Source organism: Anser cygnoides, chromosome 8 (assembly GCF_040182565.1).
Source record: "Anser cygnoides isolate HZ-2024a breed goose chromosome 8, Taihu_goose_T2T_genome, whole genome shotgun sequence".
NCBI classification, from domain to species: Eukaryota; Metazoa; Chordata; class Aves; order Anseriformes; family Anatidae; genus Anser; species Anser cygnoides.
In genome coordinates, this window is record NC_089880.1 from 32,589,991 (window position 1) to 32,613,146 (window position 23,156).

Here is a 23,156-nt window from a genome sequence, read left to right on the forward strand (position 1 = left end):
TCATAGACAAGTAGAAATACTGCACTTCCTAAAAATAGGATGCTATTGCTATTTTTTTGTCTTTTCATTTTTTTCAAGACTTCAGAAATATACCTAATATTTTACTTGTTGCCATCCAGCTGAACGTTTAATCTGTGCTTCATTTTGATGAAACATATTTTCAATGGGACAAGAATGTGTTTGTATACTGTATATTTTCTAAAATCTAGAACTTAATTTTTTTTAAGTTAGACATCATTGCTTATTTAAGCATATTGGAGAAAGCAAAAAAGGGTGAAATATTTTTCTATTACTCCCTTCTTTTCTGTTTTGTAGGACTGTTGAAAAGGCTGACAACTTTAAAAGTAGATGACAATCAGCTTACAATTCTGCCAAATGCAATCGGAAAGTGAGTATAAGTCTCAAGATTTTCAACATTAAGAAAAATCTGTTTTCCCTTCTGCTTGTGGAATGTATGTTTTTTTTCTGAAATCAAAGTAAGACAGAGAAGATGTACTGAATTACAAAGTAATTTCAAAATGTGTGCCTAACATGCAGCTTGTAACGTTTACACTTGGAGCAACACCATTACTTTTGTGGACTTACACTGGCATAAGTGACAGGAAGGTGAAGTGTATCATATTTTTCAAGACAAAAAACATAAGAGGTATCTTCTGTATGAATCACTTGTAATTTGGATGATTAGAGCAACAAAAGTATAAGAAATACAAGTATTGGGGGCAATATGTCTGTTTCCATGGCAACAGCTAGGACTTAACGCTGGAAAGAAAATGGCTGTAAACCTCATATGTATGAAGATGTCTGAAAATATTGAAGTAGAATGGTAGTAGAATAAATGGAAGAGTCATGACAGTTTCATAGGTGTATACATCAAAATGTGAAAGTATTCTATAAGTAAACTTATTATGAAAAGCACTAATGACGCCCTTTAGATATCATTTTGTCAGGTATTATATGATCGTTGGTACAAAATTCTGTTGTGTTGCTGTGCAGAGCTTTCCTCTATGGTCCTGAGTTTACTGCCTAATGAAACCCACAATTTATTGTAAACTTCAAGGCAGGCTCAAGCCTGTCTCCAAAACAATGCAAAGAACCACCTACTTCCAAGTATGACTATTCTTCCGTACACAGAAATAGGTGATTCTTTATATTGTTTCACAAGACACATATCCCTTTCTATCATAAGATATCTTTAACATTGGCATTTTTGTAGGATACCCCTTTCCTCTACATATTTTACTTCTGTAATTCAATCTAAACTGGCGTTAGGAAGAAAAAACAGAATGCAGGGTCCCTGGCCACCTTTTACAGCCATAGCTCTTGCATTTTCCTCCTCCTCCTCACACTAGTATTCATGCAGAAGAATTGGAGTTCAGCCTAAGAAATGATTGTTTGTCTGGTGTGACTGAACACGTGGCTGCACCAACCCCGTGCTGTCAGCACAGAACGTGGAGAAAGGGGCAGGCGATGTCTCTGGCATCTGTGCGCAGAGTTGCTCTGAGACTCTGTGCCTGTGCGTACAGTCCAAAAACTATTCTCTCTTCAGCGAGTTCTAGCTCAACAAACCACTTCATTAGGAGTATTTTTCTTAAGCCAGTGCTGTTGTGAGCCTTCCAAAATTAAAGCCTGGAAAGCTTTTGGAACTTGTTCAAAAATATGATAGGACAGTGAGGTCTCTAGAATAGAAATAATCTCTACCCTCTATAGCTAGTGCTACACCTGCAGCCATTTTATAGTAATATTTTCAATAATAATTTAGTTATTTATATGACATTCAGGAAAAGAAAATCCAAATTTGTGAACTATGAAGACTGTAACATCTGAAAGCTTGGGTTTGGCTTGCTATGTTCTACTTCTTGCAGTGCCTTTAGATTTATGTGATATTAACAATGTGTAGTAAAAATTGGTTAAATGAATGACAAAAAGAAAATCTTATTGTGTAGCAATAACTTCTGACTGTGAAAAGTCATAAAGCTCAAAGTTGTATGCAAAAAGGTTGATATAACGTCAAACATTATCTTTAACAGTTTTGAGGATCATTTTTATAACCTGTCGTGACAATGCTTTCTTATTGAGTGAATTGTTCAGATTGGTTTAGATTGAAGAGGATTCCCTCGTTTTTTCTTTTTTTCTTTTTTAATGTCTGTCCAGTATTGTTTGTTCTGGATCCGTAATTATATTTGAAGAGTTGCTTACTGCTGCTCTAAAAGGTGTATTTGCAGAACACTAGGTTAATCATCTAATATTATCACATTATTTTTGAATGACTGGTTGTTTCTTTTAAATGAAGTACTTTCCCTCATTTAATGAGGACAGTGTCTCCCACATCAAAATGAACTTCCTTGCTCTGACTCATCCATTTGGATAGTTTCCTACTGGGTCTCTTTCTCCTGAATGATAGTCATAGTACCCACTGCAGAGTATATTATTGTCACACAAAGAGTAGCGATGTGGAGGAGGGAATTCTCCCTCCAGGGACCAATTTCATGATGAGACACAGAGCACTTCAGCACTGCCTGAGTCAATGTTGTTAGCAGTGAGCCACCACCCTCATTTTTGGCAGTCTTGTTCAAAGGGCAAGCCTGTAAGTGGCATTTAGAGTTGGACCCTGCAGTATACTACGCACAGTAGACCCAGCTTAATAAAACGTGTAAGCATGTGTTTATCAGAGGATTTATATTGATTAAGTACTTTACAAATCAGACCCAGGGACTGGAGATTGTATGTACAGGACCTGAGCGAGTGCCCATGCTCCCACTTTCTGGGTAGGAAGGTCACGAAGAAGGTTGTGCCCCAGATGCTGCAAATGAAAGTGCAAATTTCTATTCCTGGGTCCACAGAATTCCTTTTGCTTGTTGTTGGACAGATCGCGGTGGGTGTGTGTAATACCTGGGATTTAGGCTGCTGTGGCTGTCGGGAGAAAAAGTCCGTGACTGTACAAAATGGGGCTGAGACAGGCTGGAACTACTCTTCTATTCATGGCAGTCTTCGTTCTCCATGAATGTCTCTTTACTAATCTGCCTAAAAATATTCCTCGTCTACCTTAGGACACGTACTGAGAACTACCCCATTTTAATGGGTACCAAACTGAGTGGCAGGTTCATATCTGATTATTGCCTGTTCTTCTTTAAATCTATAGAGAACAATCTGAATTTAGCCCAAGAAGACATTAAAGTTAATGACATTTTAGCTAAATTAGCATGATTGTAATTATAGCTGTTATTCTCAACATACTGTTCATCAAGTCATGGTGAATGAAAAATCACTTCCTGAGCTGCATATTATTTAACAACAGTAGTTGCAGAGATAAATTATAGTTTCATGGGGACTTTGTTGTTTTTATTGTGGCCATCTTCAATTGTCTACTGATGATGTCACCAGGGAGAAAAGAGGCTGGGAATGTCTGTGCCAGACAATATCTTTCAAATAAAAGTCTATTGTCTGATAAAGTCATTCTTCGCTGTCACAGAAACTTGCACATTTACAGTTCAGAGAATCAGAGCTTCCGATTTCCATTGGAAACATAGTTGTTCAAAATTAGTTTATCTATTTTCGAGCTTTTCTGATAGTGTTATCATCAGTAAAAGGAAGAATGTGCACATCTTTCAACTTAACAAGTCTTCAAGTTGGACTTCCATTTGTCAAAGCACGTATTCCGTATGAAGTAGGTAAACATGTCTGGCTTATGCCTTTACTGAAATTGGTTTGTAACTAGTTTGAAATTATGGTAGATGCAAAGCTTATATTAAAGAAAAGCTAAAAAATTGGTTTGTAACTAGTTTGAAATAAATTATGGTAGATGCAAAGCTTATATTAAAGAAAAGCTAAAACCTAGCAGAGCTTTTGGATATATTCCATGCATCTCTTGCGCTAATCACTGTATGACTCACTTTGGCTTTTCAGTCTACTGAAACACAGCAATTATAGGAAAGTTCTGAGAATTCCTTGTAAGGCATATCTATTTCTGGTTTCACATTTCATAAAATCTGAAGGTTAAAAGACCTTTTTTTTTTTTTTTTAATTAAGAAACTGGGGTAAAGGTTAGTTAGACATATAATGAAGGTCTAGTCTGGCAGCTGTGACTTGTATATGTATATGTGTACATTTATGTATACATATATGTACAGGTATATGTATATGTATGTACAGGACTTGTAGCAGAGGTAAACTTTTTTATTGGATCTACCAACACATTTGGAAAATGCTTCTGGGCATCTAGTCCTTTCGTAAGTGGACAGGGAGATGTTGCTAATTATAGAACTTGAGAGAAAAACATAGTACATGTGGAGCAAAAAAGGGACAGCAGAAGTGGGGAGTGATGGTAATAAAATGCAGAAGTATGCCGTGTGCCAGTTCTATGCACTAGAAAGCTGAGTTTCTCTGTGTATAACAATCTTGGTCGTACAATGGGCTATGGATAACCTGGGCTATTTAGCTCAGCAGAGAAATCTGTCTCTATTTCATCCTTTTCTGAAAATATGATTGCATGGAGGAATGTTCAACTCTCTTTCTTCACACAATTTGACAGAATACAACAATTTAAGAAAAGGACTAAAAGACAGTAATGGAGATTATTTCATTTTTTATAAAGGGAAAACTTGAATCTTAGGAGATGACTTGTTTTGGTCTACTTTGTTTCAGTCCTTGCCATACAGATATACTTTTAAGATCGCTGTTTAGCCAGAATTCTCAACATGCGAAAGATAAGTAGTTTTACAGAAGCTGTGTGTGACTAAAGGAGGCTGAGATTACTTTGCTGAGTTTGGATCCAAGTTCATTGTTTTCACTACTGATCTGTTTTAGAAATGATGTCAAGTGCATCAGTTGGAATGTACATGAAGGCAATTTCTGCATTATTTTTTTTCCATTTTGCTCACCGCTGATATTTCTTTACCTGTTCTATGTCTTTGTGTGTTAAGACTATAATTTTTTTGTTTGGCTCTTCAGTTTAGTATGAATTGCCCTGATCGTTGTGAATTTGGAATACTTGGAAAACTTGCTCACTGCAAAAAGTAAGAATGATAATATGGGAAGCTCAGAGGTCTGTCTTAAACTGTCCTACCACTTATGACTGATAAACAGTGTTCCTAATAGTTCTTAAAGTTGTATTATTATAGACTTCTAGGGAAATTTGCAATAAAGTTTCCATCTTCAGGGTGTGGCATCTGTAGAAGTGTGATGGTTTTAAACTTTCAAAGGTTTTAGATTGTTAATTTTTATTACCTAACCCTTGTACAGCATCTAATGACTACATTTACAATTTCAGTTTATCTTTATTAGAAGAATTTGACTGCAGCTGTAATGAGTTGGAGTCCTTACCTTCAACCATCGGTTACCTTCACAACCTGAGGACGTTGGCTGTGGATGAGAATTTCCTTCCTGAACTGCCCAGAGAAGTGAGAAGCTGATTCTGTTTCTAAATTAGATTGAAATGGTTTGTGGTAGGCCTAAGACTTCATCCATACTATGACAAATTATCTCTTAAAGCAGTTATTTCTGCACAGTGCTGAATACCAAATCTTTCTTACATACTCAATAGTAAAATAATAAAAACTAAACTAATAAACTCATGTAAAGATGAGAATATCACTCAAAACCAGTAGTTCAGGTAATGTAATGTAGAGCATTTCCGTGAGATTTCTGACAGATATTTTCTGACTTTGGATTCTGTATTTTCTGTTCTTTGTTATTTATAGGAAAAAAAAATTGGCCACCTTCTGACATAAAATTAGTGATAATAAATTTTATCAAAATCCTAACATCTTTGTTTTTTCTCCATTCCTATAGATTGGAAGCTGTAAAAACGTAACAGTGATGTCTCTGCGCTCTAACAAGCTGGAATTTCTTCCTGATGAAATAGGTCAGATGCAGAAGCTGAGAGTGTTAAATCTGAGTGATAACAGGTATAGTTCACATAATTTTCCTAACTCACTTCACAAGAATTTGTTTTAAAAGAATAGATAATTCTCTCTAGATATTGTTAAAATACATTTATATAAAATACATGAAAGCATATGAAATACAGAGAAATTATATTTATGAATACTTGAGTATTTAAACTATATGGAAAAATTCTTGATTTTTTTTTTAATTTTTATGGTTCAGGTTTCAATTCCATGACCTCCAAAGAAAAACTTGAATGTGGGGAGCATCTGGGTCTCAGTGTGCTTTCAGAGATGAAAGACTGTTTACTTATTTTATCACCTGCTGTTTCCACATGAAAGTGTGATATTTGGTTTTAAAATTGTATATAACTTTATAATATTTAGTGTTGTGCCCTGCTTGAAAAATTGTGACAAGCTGTTATATAGGAGATCAGTAAGTGCAAACATATTACACGTTACCCTGACTCCACTGAAATCAAAAGAAAATGTTCTGTTTCCTTCAGCAGGGCAAAAGTGTTGTCAAACAAAAACACAAACCAAACACCAGATTCTCTGTTCTCACACACTTCACTGTTCCTCTGAGAAATGGAATGCTTAAAACAATACTTTCTTGGTATTATGCTGTGCTCCCATAGGCATCAGAAACGACTGACTTTTCCATGGAATTTAAAGAAACATATGTTCCAAGAATATGTTAATTTCAGTACAACCACAGAAATACAAATTTGTCTAATAATGCAAGAAAAAAAAGGTGTGCGAATACCATTCTGTTCCAAGTAGCTATCATCTGTACTCAGTAAATATCAGCGGAAGAACTTTGCGTATCTGTGTCTGATTTACTGTCATCAGTTTCATTGTTGAAATTAAGGTTGATCATAAACTATAAAATCAAGATATCCCTGTAATATATTTATTCAAAATTATTTACTTAATTCTATTAGATCATTTTCCTCACTGTAGTTGTGTATCATAAAGTGCATTATGTATGGACCAGAATGTAAAGCTAAACTGATCTCCAGTCTGTGCAGAAACTGTCCAAGTCCCACAGTCAAATCTTTTTGGGTTTCATGTTCCAGTGCTTTCACAGGGCCACGGGAGGACTCTCCCACCAGTATGTCACCACAGTAGTAGAGGTTCGTGGTCTTATCTGTGGAGCTACAGACTGGAGCCGTGTTTTAACTTTAAATTCCCTCAGGCTGGCACATCCAGGTGTATGGTGATCCTGAATACAGAAGTGATACAGATGAAAGCAGCAAATATCAGAAACATGGTGAATTTTCAGGTGGACACTTCTGGTGGCTGCTCTACTGTGTTGCTGCCCAGCCAGCTCTAGCAGCGTGCAGGAGGGCAGAGGGTGGGCACGGGGCTGGGGAGGCAACAGGATGGCGCTGGCTGGGGGCATCTTAGGGACTCCAAGGAGCTGCAGCTGCAGAGTGCCCTCACTGGCACATTAATCCAATCTGAGCTGGGTCACTCTGACCCCTTTTCAAACCTGTAATCATGCCGTGAGTGTGTGTTGAGGAAGCAGAAAATTAGTCTTTTTTCTTCTTCTTCTTCTTTTCTTTCCTTTTGCCAAGTAACTTTTCAGCCAGATCAGCTGCATGTTTCAGGCTTTGACTACACGTGTAATTACTGCTTATGAGTGCTGTTGCTGGGGTGAGAGGGAGGAAGTGGCTCACTGCTGGCAGAAGGCAGCAGAGGTGGTCAGAGTATGCAAGGCTTCTTGACCAAGCTGACCTGACAGCTGGCTGCAACTGAAACAGCAGTCCTGCCCACTTGCCTTTTTCCCCGGCTGCCCAGAGATAAGGGAGCATTTGGGATTTCCATTGTGGGGTAAATGGTGGGACCAGCATCCCAGCGGTGTGATGTTTCTTAGACTGGAACATGCTCAACTGCGTGGAAAATTTACTGTCTGCTCTCCAAATGGTCATGCATTCAAGGAGTGATGGACAACCTAACTGTGAAGTAGCATGTAACGAGTTAAAAAGAAGCCCTCTCTCCCTTGTGTTATCTGGAGCCTATCTGGGTATAAATGTCAAAAATCTACATTTTTCATGTCCTCCTGTATCATAAGTGGCAGATTTGGTTTAAAGTCCTCGTTGGATATCTTTCAGGAAGGAGACAAACCTGGCATAGACTTCTTTGCCACTTAGGCTAACAAGAATCTCAAATCTTTGTGAGTTGACACATTTTGCTCAAAGGTGGGTCAGTGTTTGGAGTCCCTCCCATTTTTAATACTCTGGTTTCAGCTACTGCAGGCTTTCGCTCTTGTTCTGTCTTCTGAAGGCCCTCATCATTTTAAGATGAACCTTGCTTATTTCAATTGACCAGAAGGTATTTTGATTCCAGGATTTTCTACAGACATTTATGTTAGAACTCCATTTTAACCAGGGAATTAGATTCCAGCTTTTCCTTCCCAAGCCTTACACTCTAAGACTGTATCTGTACTTCTCATCTCCGTGGTTGGGAGTCCTCTTTCCTTTTATCTTTACAGGTCCAAACCTATTCAACCCTGTTACAGACTCCACACCACTGGGAAACACAGTATTTGGTTGTCGCTACACAATAAAAGGCAATGGTGGGCTGAATCCTGACTTGCTACCACATTGCTAAAGTGGAGTCTAATGAGGGTTAGTGTGCACCTGACCAGAGCTTAGGTGGCTTCACCCTGTGCGTTCTGGAAAGTTTTGAATCCAGATACCTGCAATGCAGCTACCTGGAGATTCATCCTTGCCTTTGCCAGGCATAACACTATCTGTCTCCAAAGCTTCAAGAACCAATGCAGCATTTGATAAAGTGGTTGTGCAGTTACTACTTGTGTGAAAGATACTGAAATCTCCATCACATAATGACACACTGGGGTAGCTGCTCGGATTCACTCACTGCTAAGACTGCACATGGGATTCGTTTAAAGAAAAAAAAAAAAAGATGTCTTACCAGTAACCGGTGTTCTTCACAATGTGTAGTCCACATATACATTTGTCTTCCATCTGCTTCTCCTCTCTCCTCAGAGTCCTTCCAGGTATGAGTCCTGTGATTGAGAGGTAGAATTGTTAGAATGTACATTTGGGCTACACTTCTCAAAGAGCATCGGTTACTGGTAAGTAACCTTTCTTCTAGTTTTAGATTGTTCTTGCAGAAGAGCTGAAAGAATCATTACCTTTCTGTATTTGCACTGCTTCTGCTTCTGTCCTGGGGTCTGAACTCAATTACTACTCTGAATCTCATGAACAGAAGTTAGATGAAAAAAGATCCTAAGATTACGTGATCCATTCCAAAACAAAGGACTGTTCCTTGGTGTATCTTTTCCTTTTCTGTTCAATTATTTAATTGTACAATGTTGCTTATTGCCAAAGAGGTAATTATTTCTGTCCATTAGTATCCACAGGCATTCTTGTGAACAGTATATTGAAGAGTTAATATGAATTATGTTCTTTTAAACTTTCACACTCCCAAAACCCTGTTGTTGTCAGTTTGCTGAGTGTTACTGTAGAGAACTGTCACAAGTAGCAACTGCCTCTGGGCTTGAGGGACTGACTGGTCTACTCTAAATTACTCTAAAGTCCTCATTCCAGCATGGTGTAACACAGTGACATATAGTTTCTTTGAGGTTGTGGGCTATTGGGTGCTAATGGTTTTAATGTTCAGGGATGTCATTTCAAAAAGTGTGCTGTTGTTGCTGTTGTTGCTTTAGTTTGGTTTTATTCAACTAAGGGAATTCACAGGACGTTTCTTTTTTTTCCCCCCCCTTTTTTTTTCTCATATGAAAACATTTTATGTGTGAAAATTAAATACAATAAAGAACATATGCATTTCTTGCTTTTCTGAACTATTACTGTGGAGAGTTAATTTGCTGAAAAATCAGTTGGTGCTTTAGCGTTTTCCTTTTAAAAAATATTTCTATTAATAACCTTTAAACTTTTACATTTGCCAAAGCCATACATGATTTTATACATATTTTAACATAACTAATATGAATACAGAAAATGTCTGTAGCACTAAAAGATTTCTTTATTTTGTTATTACATGTTTAGCTCTTTTTACAAATCAGTTTAAGAGACTGCAAAACCAAGTTAGTGATTTAAAACTTGTACAGGAATGCAACTGTTGTTCATGCAAGAAAGCATGTGCAACAGATGGCTGCCAAGTGTTAGAAGCAATGTAGTTGTTGTGAAGATTCAGAGATACTGCCTTCCCGCAGAACTCAAGCCTCTGGCTGCCCTTCAGCTGGTGCCTGAGGGAACGGGCGCAGGAGCTATGGCTCTGTTTCTGTTAGCAAGTTCCCAATCCTGACTTCTGGATTATGGCTGCTCTGAAACCGTCCTACAGCAGCTTCCAGTAGGCAAACGGCCTCATGCAAACGTTATTTACTCAGGCTGAGCAGAGTTTCAGCCATAGTAAGAATAAGTTATTTTGGTACGGCAGAATTTGCCTTTTCATTGTCAATTGATTAATTTGGCCATCTTCTTAATATAATTAATAATTAATAATTGGTTATTCTTAATAATTAAGAAGATGCACCTATTAAAGTTTCATCTAGCATTGTGAATATATTTTCCTTAGATTTATAAAAACAATTATACATGTAATTTTCAATGCTGTCTAGTGAGATGCTTCAGCATCTAAGCATAAAAGAAAAGTTATTTGTTGAATAGCTTATTCATGGACATTTAATTTCTTTGTGTTAATATCTGATTGCAGGCTTATGTTAGATAAATGGAAGCAGTTCAAACTAATCACTTTTTTTATATTACTGAAGGACAGTTTTCTCCTTGGGGGAGGCCAAATCTTTAACTGAGAAAGCTGTGAGTTAGTTCTTTGAAATCAGTAAAGTTATGATGATTTATACCAAATAGGATCCAACTCCTAATCTGTAGAAAGTAATCAAGCTACAACTATGCGTAAGTAACATTTGAGGTGCTTTGTAGCTGTAGCATAAGCTTATATTGACTGATGAAGCTATAAAAACATTTATGTATTTACCTTTCATGGTTAAACTAATGTAGTGTAAATGGCAAGTATAACAGGCCTTGTTTTGAAAATGGGTAAAATACAAAATCACTTGGTAATTCAGTTGTTCATGAAAGTCAGAGTGCTTGCATTTGCATTTTTAGTGCACATAAGGAGAAATGTCCATAAACTCCATAAAGTTTAAAAAGCAGTTTTAAAATTGACAGAAGAAATTGCAGTTAGGAAAAGAGGATGAGTCTTATCTTGATGGAAAATTTTCAAAAAATGGTACTGATTTTGGGTGCCTCCATTCTTTGATCTCTAATTTGAGATTTTTTCTTATTAAAGGCTCCTTAAAATCAGCTTCAGATGTTTAAAGCTAGGTGTCCAGGCTTATGTGCAAAGAAGAATGAAAAATGAACAGTTCTGTGTTTTATTTGAATATGGAAATGGAAAACCAGCTTGGACATCCACTTGCCACACGTCATTTCTGAAGAGTGCTTACCAATTTTGCTTCTCCCTTTGATACACACTTCTCAGCTTGAGTTGGAAACTTCACCAGTAATGCTCTGCAGACAAAGCTTTCTATGTAGTTCTGAAACACATCCTACGGATACTGAATCCTAAAGTGTAAAGAAATAAGGGTATCACTTGAAAAGCCAAAGTTTTTATCTTTTTATACAGAAAGCAACAACAACAACAAAGAAATCCCTGAATAAAACATCTAGATAAACACTATTTAAGAATCGTTATGTTAACTGTTAAAGCTTAATCTTGTCACTTTAATTTATAAAGAATATCTCACTCTGCCCTATTCCAGAGAAAAGTGATGATTTAAATTTAAACACACTGCAGTATGCATTTTATAGGAATGAAACAGGAATGCAAATTAAATATCAGGAAGTTTAGGAATTCTTTCCTGTCTTGTGGCATCAATTATAGACTTAAACGTGCACACATATGTAAAGATACTCTAATCTATACAAGCATTCAGTTGGAGATTATCTCACAACACCGTGTGTGTGTATATATTCACGTCAATTTATTTCTCTTCTGTAGATAAGTCATCTTTAGTATAAGGTATTCTTATTACAGTCACAGTCTTTAAAATGTGTTACTTGCAGTAAGTAGACACTGCTTTCAAAAATAACACAATATTTAACAGTAGTATCTTTGTAGCAAAAAATGCACCCAAAGTAATTCCACAGTGGATGCACTTTCAAAACGCTGCATAGAGGCAATGGTACAAAAGCTTGTGAGCTACGTATCTTCCAGAAATGCAGATAGATTTTTAGTATGAAGAAGACTGTAGGAATATTATCAGTTGTTTAATGGTAGAGGGACAAAGGATTCTCCTGATGATGCTGTGCAGGTGCAGTCCCTTAGAGTAGAATGCCTGTCTTTATTTGAGGTGCAAATGAACATATTTGTCAGTCCTCCCCACAATATCAGTTTGTCTGACTCTCTCAGAGAAGGGCTTTTCCTCTCTTCTTTTTGTTAAATCACATTTAGATTTTGTCTTTGTAGTCAGTCCTTTGGCTGGTCCATTTCTTTCGACAGTCCTCCAGCTCTTTAACCTTCTGTAACACAAAGATGGAGGATATCAGGATGTGACTAGGACATCCCTCTCTGGCTTAGTACAGGCTGCAAAGTAAAAATAATGTGTTCAGAATGAGTTACTTACTGGGAAAAACATGAATGAAGTTTCCACAAGTATCTAGTCATGTTTTCCCTGTTCCCACATGCAGATTATTTTAGGAAATGTGTTCATGCATATAATTTTTTTTTTAATTTATTTGATTTTAATTTCATTCCTAACATTTCTGCAAAAATGAATTTTAAGTTATCTTTGAGTAATTTGTGTTCAGAAATTTAACTGATAAATAAAAGGGTTTATGTTAACTACACTGAAAACTGTAAGGACTTTGCTATAATTCTCACCGGGATTTTTTCTGTGTTATAAGCTGTAACTTGTGTTGGTTATAAGTTATAAGCTGGTTATGTTACAGCCATGGCAAAACACTGGTATCTCCTTAGTACCTCTAGGGAATGAAGTCAGTAGTTTTAGAATCCAAAAGTCTCTGTTAATGTGGAAGCAATTTAAGGGGAATCCCCTTAGTAAATTACTATGTTTTAATAAAATGTGAGAGAAAATAAAGATATGATAGCAATTTCTGGATGATTGAGACAAAATGTTCAGCATACAGATTAAAAAGGAACTATTGTGGAAATTAAGTGTTCATGTTGTTCCATTATCATTTACAGACTGAAGAACTTACCATTCACTTTTACTAAACTTAAAGAACTTGCAGCTTTGTGGCTTTCTGACAACCAGGTAACGGCTTTCAATATTCATAATTTCTTTAGTAAAGTACTAGGTAAAGTACTTAGTAAAGCAAGGGCCATAAATGAAGCCTATAATTTAATACATGACTGTAGTAGAATTTAATACATGACTGTAGTAGAATTTTAGAAGCGTTTAGTCCCGGTCCAGCTTGCTGCTTTCATGCCAAGGTGTAGATTCTCCTTGCTGTCATTTATTACCTCTTGCTTCTAAATAACCTTCTATATCCTGACTAAAGTAGTAATATATAGTAGTAAATAAAGTCCAGAATTATCAAGAGAATGTTTTTCAAATAGAAAATCAAGAGGTAAGACTTTTTTATTAGACTTGTTCTTAGTTTGTCCCACTCCATATTCCATCTATGCCTACATTTTTGTCTTCTGCCTTTTCCTGTCCATGCTTCCATTCCTGTGTATTTTAAACTCCATTAAAGTCAGTGGGAGTTTAAAAATGTAGAAGACGAACAAGTACTCCTAATCTCGTTTTAGAGAAAATTCTCATTTAAGTTCCTTTTAAATTTAAGCATGCCTTTCTTAGTTCCAAGGGGCTTGGTTTACATGTCACTACTATACATTCTTTAGGATTCTATTTTTAAAGAAATTTTGTCACACGAACACAGAGAAATGCAACAGTTAGCCAGCATCTGAGCACTAAAATTAGCCCCCCATCGATCTTGGCCAGTATTGGTGGATAAAATAATTTTGCGGTTCCAGAATGTGACTTTAAGTGGAGAAAATCTCAATTAATAACATGCTAGAAATGTTCAACATACCTACCAGTTTTTAATACTTGCAATAAATTCTCATAATCTCTTCTTTCTCACCTTACAATAATGCCCAACATCAGATATTATACCTCCTTAACTGAAGTTGATCAGGGTAATTATCATGCTACTGGAAATGAATCCATCCTTTTATCTGGATGAAGAAGCCACAGGGACTCTGGCTCTGCTGCTGCCTGTTTGCAGACCAGGCGCATCCGCCCATGCTGAGCGTGGCTGAGGGCAGAACCGTGCAGAGCAGCGCAAACAGGGCTGTGTCTTTGTAGTGGTACCAGGCAAACCTCCGGGCTCCTGCCCAGCACGTAGCACTCAGCTGGGCCCCCAGACAAAGCCGAGTGTACTGCAGCCAATAGATTTACATCAGCGCTTGCTTATTGCATTTCTCCTTAAATTTACTTTTTGCTTGTATAGCTAATCAAAGAATTGTAAAGCTGAAGGGAGGGGAAACTAATCGGGAGAGATAATAGAAACTTATGAGTAAATTTTAAAGTGCTAAATTAGGATTCTCCTCCTGTTCACTCTTATTTCCATCAAAAAACTAACATTGCATGACACCTCCACTCAGCCACAGAACATATATTTCTTTTTAAATATACAATATTTTTTCAGCATTTTGACTTTTCAGTGATGCATTTTAGATCAACTTCTATTCTGTGAATCATGACAGTCACTCCTACATTAGAGCAAGGCAATAAAAATAATCAATTGAAGTAAAACCTAATGGTAAAATCTGAATATTCAAGGTGCTTCCATGTAGCTTGTGCCAGGGTCACGCTCAGCTGAACCAACAGCGATCATGAACTTATCTGTTGTTAACCTTGGCTTAAAACAATTCGCAGCCGTAATGTGGGTGTTCTACTGTGCAGTTGCAGCTCAGTTGTTCTGATCCCGTAGCTTCCTCACTGGTGCCATTCTGAACACACATTCAATATTTCTGATGTTTAGTGTTCTTCAGGTGGCCCTGGTGGGAATCACAGGCAGACTAGAGGTGAGGAATGGGAGAGTAAGAATTCCCACCAAACTAACGCTGGTTTTAGTCCATGGAGAGGATTATTTTTGCACAGAATTTTAGTTTTTCCTGTATTATCTATTTATCACATACTAAAATCTTGTTTTGGTTAACACACATGCTCTGAGTGACCAGTCCTTTGTTTTGCCTTTCCTGTACAGTCCAAGGCTCTCATTCCACTGCAAACGGAGGCTCACCCAGAAACAAAGCAGAGAGTGCTGACTAACTACATGTTTCCCCAGCAACCCCGCAGTGATGAAGGTAAAACATCGTCAGCAGTTCCTACACAGGCAGGAACAGTGCTTGTTCAGGTAGTGGAGATAAAAGGGAGGGAGGGGTTTCAGACGTGGTTCTGTGTATGAGTGTCTCTCTTCTGACACGTAAAGCCAGCAGCGCACACGTAACAGCCCATACCTTGTCACACACAAAGGGCTCCTGTCCATTAATCTCAGGATTTACGTTTTCTTTTACATTTTCAGAAGAATGTCCTGGTATAAATGATTTCAACCTGGGCATGAAGTGTGTGTGGGGCAGAAGCCGAGGGTCTAGCTGGAGCCGAGCAGGGCCCGCTCGGCCTGCAGTGACGCTGGGCCGGCCTGAGGGAGCTGGGGTGGGGGCACCTCCACGACGTGCGGGTGCGGAGCTCTGGGCCCGGCCCGGCTGGGGGCTTGGCTCCTGACATACCCCTGTTAAGTTGGAGTCCCTGTACCCCACTCCCCTCTGCCCTGAAACCCTCTTGCTTTCCACCATTCTCCTCCTGATTTTGGCATTAAAACTTGTTTGTAGTGGTTTGTCGGTTAATACTTTCATTACCCCCCACAACAGTTTTAAGACAGTCACCCAAGATTATAGGATTCACTAAGAATTTGTCTTTTTAGGTCATTTCCAATCGTTTGCTGAGTGCACTAATCCCTTGTTCTGTTCCGTTGCTGTTTGCAATTTAACTGTAGATTTCCAGTCAGACAGTGATAGTTTTAATCCTACTTTATGGGAGGAGCAGAGACAGCAACGTATGACTGTTGCCTTTGAATTCGAAGATAAAAAGGAAGAGGAGGAAAATGCAGGGAAAGTTAAGGTAAGCTCTGTTTGATTTTCTTTTTGGTACTCATGTGTTATGGACTGGGTCCAATATACCGATCTTGAACTATTTCTGTTTTATAAATAAGCAGAAAATACTTGAAACCATGTTTCAAGTATAGCAGTTAAGAAAGAAGAACATACCTGCTCTCCCTGAAGTACACAGTACCAGGTAGTCTGCTGTTGTCTAGACAGCAAAACTTCGAATTAGGAACCCTAGTGTTGGGTTCTAATGTGACAGGTGTCTTACCACTAAGCCAAAATTAACACAAAATGTTTAGGGACTTAGAATTACCCTCCAGCCACCTAATTCTTTAGAAATATTTAGGCCCTATATTCCATGTTCCTCTCAATGTGGATGTTGATGAGCACTTTGCGACTTCTTGGAGTTATGCAGGAATATGCACCAGAGGGGATATCCTTCATCAATTTTGTAACCTATCAAAAACTTGAAAATGTCAATGTCTATGTTTTGAATAACATAAAGGAATTACCCCAGATCAAACACTTTACAATGCACATTTTGAACTGCAGTAGGATACCCAACCTAACAAGTGTTGCCAGAGACAAAAATCATATGAGGATATTAAAATCATATTTTACTTTTAAAAAGAACAATACTATTAGCAATAAATAGTTAACAACTGGTTTAAATATTTTTGGAAATTTTGGATTTTTTGTTTAATATTTTCCCTAATTATGAATTTTCATCCAAGTCTTGCAACTAGAGATAATTGACTCTACTGCAAAACAGAACTTAGCAAAGTAAAAAACTACTTAGCAAAACAGAAAAACGAAATCAAAAAGCAATCTTTGACTCATGATAAATAGATTAAACTGAAATTTTACCCCAGGTGAACTGCAGATTTATGGCTCATGTATGGAAAGCAGAGCATCAGGGAGAGTTTTATGTTGTTCCACTACTTCTTATCATAATTTTAACTGTTAACAGTATGGCTGTCCAAATGTGCAAAATATGCAAAATAACTGAAATATTAACAGGGAAATAGATATAAGTTTCTAAGATCATAGAAGAATTTAACTGTATTATATGCTAGTTGCAAGCATTATTCTCAATATCGAAATGCAATAGAATGTCACTTAGCCATTTTGGTTTTAATATATTTCTGAACTCTATGAATGACTGAAACAAATGTTTCCTTCGAGTAAGTTGTTTTTGTAGAAAAATGATATCCTTCGTCCACTAAATGGTGTTCTTGTACTTGAGTTCCAATGCTGCCATCTGCTGTATGGAAAATGGGGAGGCAAACACAGCCAAGACTTATCACCATATTTTCAGGTTTCCTAGAAACAGCATTTAGCGAAGATAGGAGCTGGCCTGTGCCATGCTGTGAGCAGCTGCCATGGCGTGGTGTGACGCCAGGCCTGGGCACACAGCACCAGAGCTGCTCAGGATGCTGTGGATGCTCCGATTGCAGTGCTTCCTTCCTGGGCTGCCTGCTCACGCCTGGCTTGAGGGCAGCCGTGGCACAGCCGGTCATGGAGGAGCGGTTTGTACCATGTGGGTGACCCGTGGTCCCCGGGGCTGCAGGTCTCCCTAAAGCTTTGTCTTGGCCTGATGAAGGTTGAGACAGTCTTCATCCTTTGTATCAGTGTGGGGGGAAGAGTCCAACACTAAAATATATTTTCTGGAGTTTTTACTTACCTCTTTTCCCTCTCATCCATAGAGAGTGGATATACCAATGCTGTAATATACAAGTCTGTTTCTGCATGAGATTTCTCTGTTCCTATATACAATCACAGAATCATAGAATTCTAGAACTAGAGAATAATTTGGGTTGGAAGGGGCCTTAAAGACCATCTGGTTCCAACCCCCTGCCATGGGCACGGACCCCTCCCAGCAGTCCAGGCTGCCCAAATCCTATCCAGCCTGGCCTTGGGCACTGCCAGGGATGGGGCAGCCACAGCTCCTCTGGGCAGCCAGGGCCAGGGCCTCACTGACTGCATGGTGAAGAATTTCTTGCTAATGTCTAATCTAAACCTACCCTCTTTTAGTTCAAAACCATTACTCGTTGTCCTGTCACTATACCCCCTGACAAACAGTCCCTCCCCTGCTTTCCTGTAGCCCCCTTTAGGTACTGGAAAGCCTCTATGAGGTCTCCCCTGAACCTTCTTTTCTCCGGGCTGAACAACCCCAGCTCCCTCAGCCTGTCTTCGAAGGAGAGGTGCTCCAATCCAGTGTTCCTCTTCTCTATAATGGTCCTAGTATCTCTTCATCAAACCAAACCATTATGTTTTGCAGCAGATGCCATAGTCGTTGCTTATACAGAGAAGAATTGTTAAATGAAAAGTTAAGCAAGGAGCTAGGAGCTGATCGGATACTTCTCCCATTTGTGTTTCTTAAAGAGAGCATCTTTCCGTTCTTATATCTCACTGTGTGTACACCAGATACCCATAAATACCTGTAAGTTTGTAAAAATGGAAAGTGAGGAAATAACACTGCTCAAAACAAGGAAATCTTACCAGACTTTGAAAGGAAAACTGTAGGTATGTGGGTGATGGAAAACATCCTTTTTTCCCAAGCTATTAAAAAAAAAAAATCTAATATTTAATTAATAGGGTAGAAACACTTACTTGCATCCTTCTGGTATGTCTGTGCTCTTTTCCAGCAAGGCTAATTCATCTGCATATATGAATGAACCTAAAAGTGCCATAAAGAGTTGTTTGATTCAACTGTTCACAAGCATTCATTTAGATGCATGCACATGAGCTAAAAGCTAATTTCTGGAACCTTTTGTGAACTTAATGTGTGTCAGTCCATCCATGTGTTGCAATTGGTTGTAGGGAGTAGTCTGCATTTGCAGTTTCAGCCGTTTCATCAGACCTTTATGGGATGAATTTGAAGATTAACCAATTAGCAATAGGTGGTAATCAGAAACAATGTTAGCATTTTATAAAAGTGTAAATAGTTTTTCCTTTCTATATTTCACAGTTAAAACTGAATTCTCAGCCAAACTATATAACATTGATTTGATTATTTTAATTATTCAATAAATTCTTCCATAAAGAATTTTGAACTTTGAAAATTCTCTTTTCAGGGTCATGGTACTTTTGGTGTAGCATTAAAACATTAAAGAATTGCATCGACAGGGAGTGCAGATTTCCACTGTAATGATAATTCTAAATCGGTGATGAAAATGCCTGCTTTCTGTTGGATATTACCCACCACAACTGCCAGTATTTTTATTGTGTAATAGTTATATGCATAGTGATATAAGACTCTTACTGAAATCCCTGTCTGACTTGCCTATCGCATGAAAGTCTTTCAGTTAATTTTTCCTTGACTAGTACTTATAGAGGATCTGCTCTATGACTTGAGTTCTAGCTATGTTTGTCTGTACAACCTGCATTTAAATCATGGCTCGGATTTTGTGAAAAAGCTATTGCCTAATTAGGCCACCTCCAAATACGATTTCTTTCAACCGCAAATCAACCACAGCTTTAGTAAAGCTTTACAGACTTAATTTCTTTTTTCTGTTGAAATTCTTTATTAACATATGACATCATAGTCATACATTTTAACGTTTTATGTTAAGGTCATGTCGGAATCTATTATCTGTAATGTTTATTCTATTGTGGTTCAGACTTATAAGCTAGTATTTCATATAGTTTTATTTTCCAAATTTATCATGCTCTTGCTTCTAAAATATTCCCATCAACAGACCATATTCATTTGAATCCAAAATTACCTGTTACCTACAAAAATTCAGTGGCTGTATAGTGAGCTATTAAAAGCAAGCTCCCTTTGCTTATCTCACGTACACAATCAGGTAAAAGCATCTTTGTGGTAAATGCCTCTAAATACTTACTTATCACATGGCAAATGTAGAGTAATTTCAAAGTTCACAGCCTCATATACAGCAACGGTTATCCTGACACAAAGAGCTTGCCCTGGGAGCTGTAATTTTCCTTCACTGAAGGATTTTGTTGCATTTCCACCCCAAGTCCTGGCCCAAAGAGAGCGGCAGGCTCAGGCAGCACTTTTTGGATTTCAGGTGGCTGTGCTTGGGGACCATAACTCCTTCCTGGCAGTGGGCTGGCCGCTCTGCAGGCCTTTTCTGTCTCACCACGTGAGCCACGGAGCTGGTGCTCGACTCTCACCCACCTGTCCCAGCTGGGACACAGGCAGTGCAGATAGTGCAGGTCTGCAGAGGGAAGGACGGAGCCGGGAGGGCAGGAGATGCTCCATGGAGGAGAGAGCCATGCGCTGAGGGGGAGGCCTCCGCCACGGGCTGGCCGCAAGGGGCAAACCTACCAAATGCCCACTCTGCACAGCCCGAGCAGCCTTGCTGAGGTCGTGCTTTGTTTGGATGCACTCTTCTGGTTCCTCAGCATCTCCTCTCATGGTGGGGTGCAATGTGCAGCAGACAAAATACGTCTGTAACACAATGGGGAGGTTTAAGGAGAGGCCAGCACCATGTATGTCTTCTTTCCTGCTCAGATCTCTCCTGACGTGGTAATCTGCAGCACCTCTGAGCGATTTGCTGGTAGCGTCATGTCATGTCCCTCTTCCCCTTTCACTCAACCCGGAGATTCTGTAAAATTGTCTTAAAATTAGGGTTGCTTTGGACTTGGGTGAATACAATGTTTCTTTACTTCTGAGTGATAAAAAAAATATAAGCTTAAGATGTTGATGATTGTAACAAAACAGTAGGTCTTTCAGTCAAAGGACTATTCAGTGTGACTTTGGGTGACTTCTCTGTAGTGGTTTGAGTCTGTTTTTCCGTATTTTCTGTATACTTAAGAGTATTCATATACTTGAGTGTATGTATGTACATTATCCATCTCAAAGAGCAAATAGCTCCCAGTAGATCAGATTCTGTTCTCAGTTGTTATAGATAATTCAGATTAATTCAGTACACTGAACGTAGCTAAATTAATTCTTCATTTACACCAGTATCGTTTTGGAAAAGTGTGATTTAATATGTTAGTACTCTCAAGTCAAGTGTAGAATTAAAATACAATATTCTCACAGGGTGAAAGATAAGCTTATAGGGAAGCATTCCCATCCATTATTTTATGTCACTGAAATTCCATTATAGGTTTCCATAATGTAACTGAATGCAAATTTCAGTCCAAGAACTTAAAAATCCATGAAGGTAGCTATATGTAACAAATTACCTCAAATAGATTAACTCAAAATTTGAGGAATTTGCACTTAGGCATAGTACTGTAACCATGGTTTTAGTTTGCATGCTGTTTTCATTTTGTATTTGTGCTTTAATTCTTTTTATGAATGTTCAGGTTGAAATAAATCTAAAACGTTATCCCACTCCATACCCGGAGGATTTAAAGAATATGGTAAAATCAGTTCAAAATCTGGTGGGCAAAACAAGCCATGGAGTACGGCCTGAGAACACAGCACCAACTGCGAACAGTGAACAAACTGTGAAAGAAAAGTATGAGCACAAGTGGCCCATGGCACCAAAGGAGATTTCAGTGGAGGTAATGTAAAAGGATCGTTGTTCCTCTCAACAGTTCAAGATGGGGTTTTAACATAACCCCCTCAAGTTATATGCTACATCTGCTGTGAACTGCATATCTAAGAGTTTCTAGTTTAATTCTGTAAAGTAAGTCTAGTTTTATATTGAGTTGCTCTTTTTCTCAATACTACTAAGATTATCAGATTGAATTTTTGGTTTTCAATCTAGCTGGATCTGAATTTTTGTGTTGATATACACCAGCACTCTCCTAAATTTTAATGATATGAGAGACTTGCATGTTAGTGGGAGATTGGACCTGATGTTGATTTACACATCAGACTTAAGTTTATCTCTGCATCAAATATGTAAATGACAAGTCAGTTTGTTCTGTCTGACACTGCTATGCCGTTAGGTTCTGCTTCTTCTATCCCATTGAATGTAATACATCACAGAATCACAGAATGTTAGGGATTGGAAGGGACCTTGGAAGATCATCTAGTCCAATCCCCCTATAGCCAATAAACCTTGTCGAAAGTTAATGAAGCCAACAGAAGTGATTCTTTGACTGCAGGGAACTTAAGATCAGGTGCCCCCCGAACAGCACTTTTCAATGAGTTGCACAGTCTAGCCCTTAATACTTTGGCCAGAAGTGGATCAGTACGCATAGTGACAAAGTTTTCTATTCTCACATAAATATAGTTAGTAAAAGATCAATTCCAAAGTACTACACAGTCTTGTGCAAAGCTGTTGTAATTAGCTGAAGTTTGATCTCAGAGGATGTCTACTCATTGACACATTTATACTAATGACTTACTTTGTGTAGCCACAAGTTATAAATAGGGGAAATCTCTTACTCTGGCAGTATTTCTTGATAGTTTATAAAATGCTTGGACAGATCTGCAGGAATACCTCAATTCTTACAAATCTTTATGAAGCTCTAATACTCAAAATAAATAAATGAGAAAAGAAAAAAATCAAATTATCTTTTCACCTCTTTGTTATTTAAATATTATGATAAGTTCACTGTCTTTGAAATATCCCTGTCTCTGGCTGGTTGGGTATGGATGACTTTTTCTTCCTCAGTTTTCTGAACCCTTAACAGATTGGCTGTTCACACTTATACAGCAGTCACTGTAGCTGCACTGTCAGCACTGTGCATTTTATTTAAAGTTAAACCTTTCCATTTATTAAAAGAATATCTATTTTTGACTTAAGATGGCTTCAGAAAACTTTCTTCAAATCTATGCATAGTTTTGCTTAGTACTTCAAACTTAAGTTAAATCATTAATGTTTTTATCTAAATGTGGAATCTTAAATTCTACCATTATTCTTTTTTACCAGTTATACTCTATCGCACTGTGTAAATTTGGCCTTTTAACAAACTTATGTCTTGTGGCATGAGTGTTTGCGTGTTTTGTTGTTGTTGCTGAATACATATAGTTTATTGTGCATCAACTGACTTTGAACTTAAATATTCTTAACAGGTTTCTGATGTTTTTAATGAACCCTACTGAGACCACATATGTACTATCTGGAATTTGAATCAGAGTTGTCTGACAAAGCCATTGGGTGTTAGGTCTCATGGCTCTGTGTCTGGCAACACGGTGCTTCAGATACAGGTGGCAGTACTCGTTCTGCTGCTGTCGCCCAAGAGGAGCCCCTTAGC

General features: G+C 38.0%; 1 protein-coding gene and 1 long non-coding RNA gene across 21 annotated transcripts in view; one reads left to right on the forward strand and one right to left on the reverse strand.

Moving 5' to 3' along the window:
* Nucleotides 1–23,156, forward strand: part of LRRC7 (leucine rich repeat containing 7) — a 183,089-nt gene that overhangs the window by 124,173 nt on the left and 35,760 nt on the right. For 18 of the 20 annotated variants that reach the window (XM_013193137.3, XM_013193135.3, XM_067001702.1 and 15 more), the window contains 7 exons: nt 316–388; nt 5,267–5,396; nt 5,788–5,903; nt 13,101–13,170; nt 15,131–15,230; nt 15,920–16,044; nt 21,312–21,512. In XM_013193137.3, coding sequence (XP_013048591.1) covers nt 316–388; nt 5,267–5,396; nt 5,788–5,903; nt 13,101–13,170; nt 15,131–15,230; nt 15,920–16,044; nt 21,312–21,512 — 815 coding nt within the window. Of the gene's footprint in view, nt 1–315; nt 389–5,266; nt 5,397–5,787; nt 5,904–8,896; nt 8,986–13,100; nt 13,171–15,130; nt 15,231–15,919; nt 16,045–21,311; nt 21,513–23,156 lie in introns of those variants that run through there. The other 2 variants (XM_067001703.1, XR_010833345.1) reach the window with 2 other exon arrangements.
* Nucleotides 6,968–11,534, reverse strand: LOC125182595 (uncharacterized). Its single transcript, XR_007162671.2, has 3 exons — nt 11,341–11,534; nt 8,823–8,916; nt 6,968–7,107 (listed from the first exon to the last, which is right to left on the reverse strand). It is a non-coding gene; the product is annotated as an uncharacterized lncRNA (long non-coding RNA).